The sequence below is a fragment of the Sinocyclocheilus anshuiensis genome, unplaced genomic scaffold, assembly GCF_001515605.1.
Source record: "Sinocyclocheilus anshuiensis isolate Anshui unplaced genomic scaffold, SAMN03320099.WGS_v1.1 scaffold348, whole genome shotgun sequence".
Lineage (NCBI taxonomy): Eukaryota > Metazoa > Chordata > Actinopteri > Cypriniformes > Cyprinidae > Sinocyclocheilus > Sinocyclocheilus anshuiensis.
Genome location: NW_015555762.1, coordinates 1729082 through 1738684, shown reverse-complemented (window position 1 = coordinate 1738684; position 9603 = coordinate 1729082). Strand labels below are relative to the sequence as shown.

At 37.1% G+C, this 9603-nt stretch overlaps 1 protein-coding gene across 1 annotated transcript in view; it reads right to left on the bottom strand.

Moving 5' to 3' along the window:
- Positions 1-1044: 1044 nt before the first annotated feature.
- Positions 1045-9603, bottom strand: part of erbb4a (erb-b2 receptor tyrosine kinase 4a) — a 171795-nt gene continuing 163236 nt past the window's right edge. Inside the window, exons 23-27 of the mRNA XM_016467875.1 lie at positions 8563-8709; positions 7568-7665; positions 7280-7450; positions 4524-4821; positions 1045-2292 (exon numbers count right to left, since the gene is read on the bottom strand). Of these exons, the coding sequence (XP_016323361.1) occupies positions 1433-2292; positions 4524-4821; positions 7280-7450; positions 7568-7665; positions 8563-8709 (1574 nt within the window). The 3' untranslated portion in view covers positions 1045-1432. The remainder of the gene's footprint in view (positions 2293-4523; positions 4822-7279; positions 7451-7567; positions 7666-8562; positions 8710-9603) is intronic.

Below are 9603 nucleotides of genomic sequence, written 5' to 3'. Positions count from 1 at the left end.
CAATCCAATTGTCTCATTCACATAAGAGTTACGGGTACCCCAGTTTTCTTGAGAGCGATCCTAGATTCGTAACGCATCCGTGTCCTTCAGTCAAGAAAATGGAAGAGAATATAGCTTACGGCATCAACAGCAATAATACAAGATGGATGGAAAGTGGTCAAAAAGACAGCTGGTCTTACATCACAAAGAAACGATATTAAAGTCCATTTCCTTTCGAAAAAACACAAGAGAATGTGTGATTTCTTGTTTTTCCTTACCCTCCTTACCCAGTTTCCACAATATCACGATGCACCTAACTGTAGGAGAATCAGTCAGAGGTGAGAATTAAAGGGTTAGTTTGCACAAAAATGAATATTCTTTCATCATTTAATCCATGAAAGCACATAAGACTTTATAATTGAAACACAAAATAAGATATTTTAAATGAAACCTGAGATATTTCTGTCCCATCACCAAAACTTAAAGAGATCGTAAAAGAAATCCATTTAAAGAGGTTTAATCTAAATCTTCTGCAGAGACACAGTTGCTTAATGTTATGATTTAATTTAAGCATTTATTCATAAACACTGATTAATGCGCATACATAGAGCTCATCAAATATGGTAAATGGAAGCTCAACCGTACTTGCTTGACACGTGAGAACAAACGATTCATATGGATTTATTTTACGATATTTTTATGAACTTTTTGAAAGTATTGTTGTACACTGAAAAACGTGAAGAAAAAAAAAAAAAACTGTGCCATTTATGTAAAGTGCATTTTTATTCTGGTCTAATCGAAAATCATGGTTTCCGGTTCTGGTTTGTCTAAAAGCAAATAATAATAATAAAAAAAAAAACAATTATAAAATAAATAATAAAATTAAAAACAATTTTGCTTGAATAGTCTTGAATAGTATTTTTACTTGATACAAATGTACATTTTTGGTCTTTGGTAAAATAAATATTTTTTCATTAATATTGAATCAAAATTTAAGTTAACAAACCACAAATATATGGTTTAAGAAAAACAATACATTTGGCTGTAACACATTAGAGGGGCTTTTTTTGCTTTGTTTTGTTTTTTTCAGTACAATGGACTTTCAGTGGAGGGACATACTGTAAATCACTCAGGCTTCATTAAAAACACAGTATCTTCATTCGTGTTTGAAAGTATTTTAAGTTTGGAGTGACATGAGGGAGAATAAATGATGACAGAATGTCCATTTTTGGTTTACACTTCCCCTTTAAAATATGTAGATCTGATTACATTCTGATTTGTTGGAATAGAAAAGATGGAATAGTTTAGAGGCACTTTGGTTGATCGGTTTTCCCTTTAAAGTCTGACAAGTCTCCTTCAGTAATTCCTGAAGCTGGGAGTTTTCCTGTTCTTCAGTAATTCCAATTTAGCATACGGTGCTGGTAGAAGAATCTGGCTCTCTAGAACTGCAGCGTTACACTACCGTATTCCTGTGCCGGTAAGGTGGAGGTGGCAGAACCGTTCCCGGTCTCTTGTTAAACTCAGAAAGATACTCAGGGTTGTCAGCCACGGCGATGCGACTTCGGATGCTGTGCCTGTAGAGATGTTTGCTTTTGCACACTTGAGTTGGATCTTGAGGGTTTGGTTGGGTCACCTTGGGCGGTAGACTATGCTGCCAGTAGTCAGGATTATCAAAATTCTTCTTTGACTTCCTGTCGACCATTACAGTCCCAGAATGACCCGTTTGAAGCATGTTACCTGGATAGACAAGGTGGCCGGGAAGGCCGGATATACTTTTACTAGTGACTGCAGATTTCGCCACTTGAGCCGGATGAGTTGAAGAGCCCGACTGACTCGCCAGACAAGGTTGGATCTGTTGGCTGACGAGGGAGATTTGGGTTAATAAGGAGGGATTGCCAGACATGCTGGAGGAATTGGATTCGGCACCGTGTGGCGACTGGGAATGCTGGCCATTTTGGCTCATCGATCTTGTCTGGGGGGGCTGAACAGGTGGAACGGCGAAATGAACATGTGTTCCCTGGCCATGGTGGTGGGCTTTCCCAGTTTGTGTCGAGAGGATAACGTGGCTACTTGCGGTGTTGGCTGCTGTTGTCATCTGTAGCGGGATGGAAGCTCCATTTTTCCTCATAATCTCCTGGTTCGTCCCACTAGTGTTGTTGTATGTGTTGAGGTAAAGGGGTTCATTGATGTACTCATCCTCACCCTTGGGTTTCCTATCAGGGGTGCTGTGGTAACCCGGGTTGTCCAGTGCAGTAATATTTCCATTTTTCCGCTGGTTTACAAAAGGATTCTCCTCGACAGGACTAAGATGGTCTGTAGACACAAAAGAAAATGAAAATAGAATGACAAAAGCTCCATACTGTATAAATAATCATTGCCATTCACCACTAATCTATCTATCTATCTATCTATCTATCTATCTACTATCTATCTATCTATCTATCTATCTATCTATCTATCTTCAGTTTAATTTTAATTTTAGTTTAAGTTCTAGTAATTGTGTTATATGCTTGTTATTTTTTAATTATTATTATTATTTCTTTTCTTTTTTTTAAATAATTTTTATTCTTTTTTTTCAGTTTTAGTCTTTGTCATTTTAGTAACATATTTACTTCAGACAGATGCCAAGCCAGCATTTCTAATTTTCGTTTTTACAATAATTCTATTTTATTTCATTTAATGACATTTTTAACTCGACTTAACAATAGAGTTAACAATAAGAACACTGGTATTAGTCCGATACTAGGTAAGATTAATTTTTACCTTAATCAAGAAGTCATGTAAACAAATGAACTAGATTAAGACAATTTGCATATTAATGTGTTTTTGGGGCAACATATAATGAAAAAAGAAGTGTAATAATGGGAGTAAAATTAATATCAGACATTTTTTAAGACCAAGTAGAGGGAGTGGTCATAGTGAAACATCCAAACATTTAGTATCTCTGAAAAGCCCTGAATGTGCTCTGTACAGGACATCCAGACTTAAAACTGTGGCATGTATAGTCTCAGAGAAATACACCAAAATATAATGTCCTCATATGAGGTCACAGGGTCTCAGGAGGTTAATCAGAATTTTGGATCATGTAAACACACTATTCTGCATAAATCACCTCATAAATCGAGCACTCGTGAATTAGTGAATATACAAAGAAATATCATTCTGAGTGAATGATGCATACAGAACTACTGAAGAAACACAGATTTTTTTGGTTTGTTTGGTTTTTTTTTTTGGAGAGAAAAGGAGACTTAAGACATTTTACAAACATTAAAAGGAACACGGTGGCCTACATTTGTACAAATCTCATGACCTACATTTTACAATTCATCGAATTCTTGTGTGTTATTGTTCAGGAAATTAATGAGAATGAATGAGCTGATTAAATTACTGTTCGCATAATAAATATGCAGCATAATAAATAAGCAATGTCTCTAGTACTTCCAGAAGAGAACATCAGTGTTGGTTTTTCCGAATATGCTGATTACATGTGCACAGAAATCTTCATTCATCTGTGGAGCATGTGAACATCTTCAGAATAAAGACTTAAAAAGAACATGAACCTTAATTGGAAATTATTTAAATATGGTCACCAGAAGTAGCAACACTACTTACTTAGCTAAATTTTTCAGTATAGCTGTTTTTAAAATAAAGTAGCTTTACCAGTTAAGAAGTTTGTTTACTCAAATAGCGGAGCAGCACGACAGCAAGCTACACTGATGTTTTTGCACATGAAGCATTTTAAATCTGCAGTCTAGGGCAATAATGTTATTTTTTATTATTTTTTTGTACAGAATGTCCTAGTTAGGATTAGTGAATTTGTTAGTAAATGTCATGTCATGTGACGACGAATACTGGAATAAAGGCTGTTAAAAATTCAGCTTTACCAGCACATGAATAAATTACATCTTGACATATATGAAAATAATAAATAGTTATTTTAAATTGTAAAAATATTTTACAATATTACTGTTTTGACTGTATTTTTATCAAATGCAGCATTGGTGAGCATAAACATTTTATTGACCCCCAACTTTTGAATAGCAACATAGTGTCCTTAAATAGCTAAAGTTAGCTACTTTGTGTTAGTAACATATAGCCTTCTGGCTGTAGTTTAACTACTGATACCAGCATAAAAACTGTGAGTAGCCTACTTGTAGTTAACCACCCACAATTCATTGGCACTCTTTAGTTTGAGGCCTCTTGAGGTGAAGGATGAGACCATTAACTGCTGCCAAAATTTGTAATGGAGGAACTCAGAATCTATTGATTTATCATCCTACTCAACCCACCACAATGGATTAATGTTTTACCCCAGACACTCTTTTGTTTTAAACTATCTGAGGTTGAAATGGAACGACTGCGATATTATCGACCAGAGAATGCGCAATAAAAGACTTTCAGAGGTGATTTACACCAAACTAATTCATGTATACCCAGAAGCGACATGCACATGCCCCCTCATATTTTTTGCGCCAAGTGGATTTTGAATGCAACTCTTCAAAAAGGACATTGAATATTTCAAATAGCTCTCTTTTTTATTTTACCTGAGGCTGATTTGTTCATAGGGCTCATGTAACCATCTTCACCAGTGGTCTTCTGATTCCTTTCTCCGAAAAAGACAGTTGGGTCTGTGCTGTAGCGCTGGCCGTCGCATTCGTCTCCAGTGGACATGGGCTGTTTTTTCAAGCTCCCATTACAGTGTTGTTCCTCAAGGGCATCGAGACCCGCACCTTGTGTGCTTATAGGAATGAAGATGCCACTCGCTGCACCAGAAGTATCATGGGAACAAGCTCCCATCCCGTCTTCTGGGTTAAAAACTCTTTCACGACACTTCAGTTGTGTCTATATGGAGGAACAAAAATAAAGTTTAGATGGATCATCCACCTTCCTCAATGACTCAGCAATCATTTAGGTGTCTATTTTTTTAGTTTTATAATGATAGTGCTCAATTACAAATAAAAGGGTGGTTGAAAATTGTAGGGGGCATCACTGATAGAAAATAAAATGTTGTACTAAAACTAAGAGAAGATAGGATAGGATATCTGAGCGCATGTGGAAAAATGTGTTTTTGTCTCTCTCATGTTGTCCACATGCACGTGGTGGTGATCCAGGAAAAAAAAAAAAAAACCGACTATGGGAACTTAAAAAAAAAAATCAATGGGATGATGGCAAGTTTCATTACAGGTGAAACTAAAGGTTCCAGGGACAAACAGAATTGCAAAAATAGTGATTATTTCCAAAATAAGGAGTCAAGTTTTGGCAAGTTAGCATTAGAGTAGATAAGTGAAATGAAAGCCACAACTGTTTTCCCTTAATGATTCTGTAATCATTTTTCTTCAATGAATAGTTTAGCCAAAATTGTCTGAAAGTTTACTCACCCTCAGGTCATCCAAGATGTAGATGAGTTTGTTTCTTCATCGGAACAGATTTAGAGAAATTGTGCATTGCATCACTTACTCACCAATGGATCAATGCAGTGAATGGGTGTCCATACAGATGATATAAACATCACAATAATAATCTACAATTAATCTACACCACTCCAGCAATTAACATCTTGTGAAGTGAAAAGCTGTGTGTTTGGTAGAAGACTTTTTAACTTTAAACTGTTGCTTCTGGCCAAAATATGAGTACATAATGCATACTAACGCTTCCTCCAGTGAAAAAAGTCAATCCCTTGATGTCCTCTCCACCAACATATTTGTATAAAAGTGTTTTGGAATGTTTTCACCAATAAACTGCTTAATAAACTGCTTGATCTGTGCATGTTTCACATATAATTCAGACAAGTGGATTATTGTGATGTTTTTATCAGCTGTTTGGACTCTCGTTCTGACGGCACCCATTCACTGCAGAGGATCCATTGGTGAGCAAGTGATGTGATGCTAAATTTCTCTAACTCAGTTTCAATGAAGAAACAAACTCTTCTTTATCTTGGATGGCCTGAGGCTGAGTACATTTTCAGCAATATTTTATTTTCATTGCATTCTTTGTCTGCCCAATTGTGTTCCCATAAGCAAAGATGACTGACTAAACAACTTCCATTGACATGAATGGGAATGCGTCTGGATAGTTAAGTATAGCTCTTTTTGCTTCAAAACAGGTTTCCCAAACACTACCACCCCTTCAGTCTTCCCCATCTGCCTTTAATTGGACAAACTAGTTCATTCCTTATTAAACTGCTGTTAAACAGATAGTCCTGACCGTAAACTCACAGTCTTTGTATCTAGTTCCAGTCCTTGATTCTGATTGGTCAACAGATGTGTTTCATTTATGATAAAGCACAGCTATGACCGCTTCACCCAACAGTTCTGTGTATCACATCCTTAGCAACTACCCTAAGCAACATAAACAATCAATATAGCGTCAAAACTATTCTATGTATTAAGTATTTCAGCAAAATAAAACTGTTTTTCTGTTACAAGTATGGTACTGTATGTCCATTAATTTACACCATAATGATGTTTGCAAACTCACACTGTGCCACAAATTGGTCTGTTTTAAACTAAAATACAGAAAGCAGATATTTTATCATGCTGAGAGATAAGCAGATGTATGTGTGCGATAAAATATAATATATGGTGTAAAAAATGACAACGCAGATGAGAACTGCACCTATTCTCTGTCTTTATTTGAACTCCATAGGATAAGGCATGTTACACCGGAACATTCTCTTGCCATTTACTGTTGTTGTCAGGAACTATTTTTTAGCAGAAGGACTGCATTTAATGAATTTACTTAATTTTTTTTTTTTTTTTTTTTAAGTATTAAATCAATAGCCTACATAGATTTTTGGTAATATTTGCTTCACGTTGTGCTTAACAATGCCCTTCAGCCATGACTTATTCACTATACAGCATGGCCTCTCGTACCTTATTGCTTACATATTTTATACTGATTTCTGAAGGATCATGTGACACTGAAGACTGGAGTAATGGTTGCTGAATATTCAGCATTGCATCACAGGAATAAATTACATTCTAAAATATATTCAAACAGAAAACTGTTATTTTAAATTGTAAAAAAATATTTCACAATATTACATTTTTTGATTTTATTTTTTATTAAATAAATGCAGCCTTGGTGAACATAAGAGACTTTTTTCAAAAACATTTAAAATCATAATTATTCCAAAGTTCTGACATGTAGTGTACAATACAAATAGTTAAGTAAAAAACTTTGTTCAAAAGCCTCACCTTAAAATATGTATTTTTATTCAAAATGACTTGCACTGCATTCAAGGTATACATTTTATCACTTCATGAAGAGAACTGTGAAGAAAGCAAAAAGCTATTCTTACCCTACTGGTATCCATTGGTGGTCTTGATGTGTAAGAAGAGGTAGCTATATTGAAGGCCTGAGGAACCAAGTACTCCTCAGCATCCATCAGGTCATCCAGCTCCTCCTCATCTAGAAGACTCTGGAAGAACTTACTGTGGTTGGGGCTGGGCAGATTCATGCGATCGTCCCCCTGAGAGCAGAAATGACACCATCACTCTCTGCGATCACCTTGAGTTAAATGGGTGGTGTAGGACAAAAGTATTGATTTTCAAGGTGACATGCAATACAAAAATAGTCGTATTCTCACCTGTATGACGAGGTATCTCTGAGGGTCTCGTGCCATGCGGCTGAACTCTGCAGCGAGTTCTTTAAACCGAGGCCGACTATCAGCATCAATCATCCAGCCTGGAGGTGAAGACAGTAAGAAATGACAAGTAGTAACTGCATTTGTCATATACACAGTTTTTATGGACAGTGCAATGCAGTTGCACAAATTCAGTTTTATTTTATTTTTTTTTACAAAGAGACAGACAGACAGAAAGAAAGATATATTGATAGATAAACAAGCAGCCAGACCAAGAGTTTTAAAGAGATTTATTGTTTCTTATTTTTGGAAAAAAAAAGAGTTTTTTCACATCTGCGTTAGAATTTGCCCCAAATTACTGAACTTCTTAAAGTTCTAATATGTGTCTGACAGGAAGTAACATGCCCTCACCTTGCAGCAGCCTGCTCATTTCCTCCCAATTAATCTCCTTTCAGTTCTCACACTCAAACACATTATCCAAATGAGCAGCAATTACTCACGCAATCACACCACGTTTCATCTCCATCAATATTTTGCATTTCATTGTCCGTGGGGTTACAGATGTCACAGCGAGTAGAATCACAAACAACAGCTTACAGTCAAAATGTAATTAGAATTAATGGGTTCAATCCGCGTCTCAGTTCATCTCTTTGTGTTTATTTGATTGAACCAGCTGAGAAACCCCAGCGCTCACACATCTGCTTATTTCCACAGTCCACAAGACTGGCTGGCCAAACATGGCGAGCGGCTGGGCTACAAACCACATGACTGCATGTATCTTGCTAAATAAAATATCACTGTGTTAGTAGAAAAACTATAGCATGGAAAAATCATGGTAATTCTGTTTTGTGGGCAATAATGTTATTGTCATACGTTACAGTATCATTCAGATACTACACATTACAAGTGTACTATTTGACTACAAGACGTATATGAGCTAGTGCCTTTCTGAAGCATTTGAGCTACTGATCACATTCAGGGTTTTGCATAACACTCACATTTGACCATCACCATGTAGACGTCTATGGTGCAGATGGTTGGCTGGGGCAAACGCTCGCCCTTCTCCAAGATGTCTGGAATCTCACGTGTGGGAATCCCATCGTAGGGCTTTCCTCCAAACGTCATCAGCTCCCAGATAGTCACCCCTGAATGACAATATATAAAGTCAACACATCTATCACATCATGTTCTGTATATATATATATATATATATAAAAAACATTGTAAGCTGTGCCACATACACCAAAGGCATTGTACTTTTAATATTATTACATTAAAAATATTATTTTTATTTTGTAATTGTATCTTATTTTATTGTGCTTTTATTGTATGTTTTATCTATCAATTATCAATACTATACTATCAAAATAGTTTTATTAATATAAAAATATAGAAAAAAATATAATATATAACAATTAATTTCATTTAAAGATATTACATTATATCAAATATTACACAATGTACAGCAAATCTGCAAATCTGTAAAAGGATATATAATTTTAAGTGTATTTATATTATATGTACTATATATTATATGTACTATTCATATATTATATCATATTCAGCAATAGAGTGTTTGTGACGAGTGGGGGCGGGGCCGAGAGCTGTGGGAACGGAGCAAGGCTGGTGGAACGAACTCGCTGCCGGCCGCCTGGGATGTGGAGGGACGGCTGCCGTCCGTAAGGGAACGGAGGAGTCGCCGCCGTTCACCTGAGGCTGGAGCCTGCTGCCATCCGCCATGATGGGGAGGAGCAGGGAACGGGGGACTCCTGCCGGCTGCCCGAACCCGGAGGAGCCGTCGCCGTCCACCGGGCGGCGGAGGAGTGTGGGGCCGTCCGCAGAGGGCTGTCCAGTGCCGCCTGGCATCGCGGAAGAGCTTACCCAGCTGGTGGAGGGCCGAGTGGCAGTGTGTCTGGGAACCGGAACAAGATTTTATTTATTTTTTTTCTCCCCTCTCTCGTCTCTGTCTCTCCTCATCCTTCCGTCTCCTTTTCTCTCGCCTCGTCTGTCTGTCCTTACCCCCAGGTACGCCGCGGCTG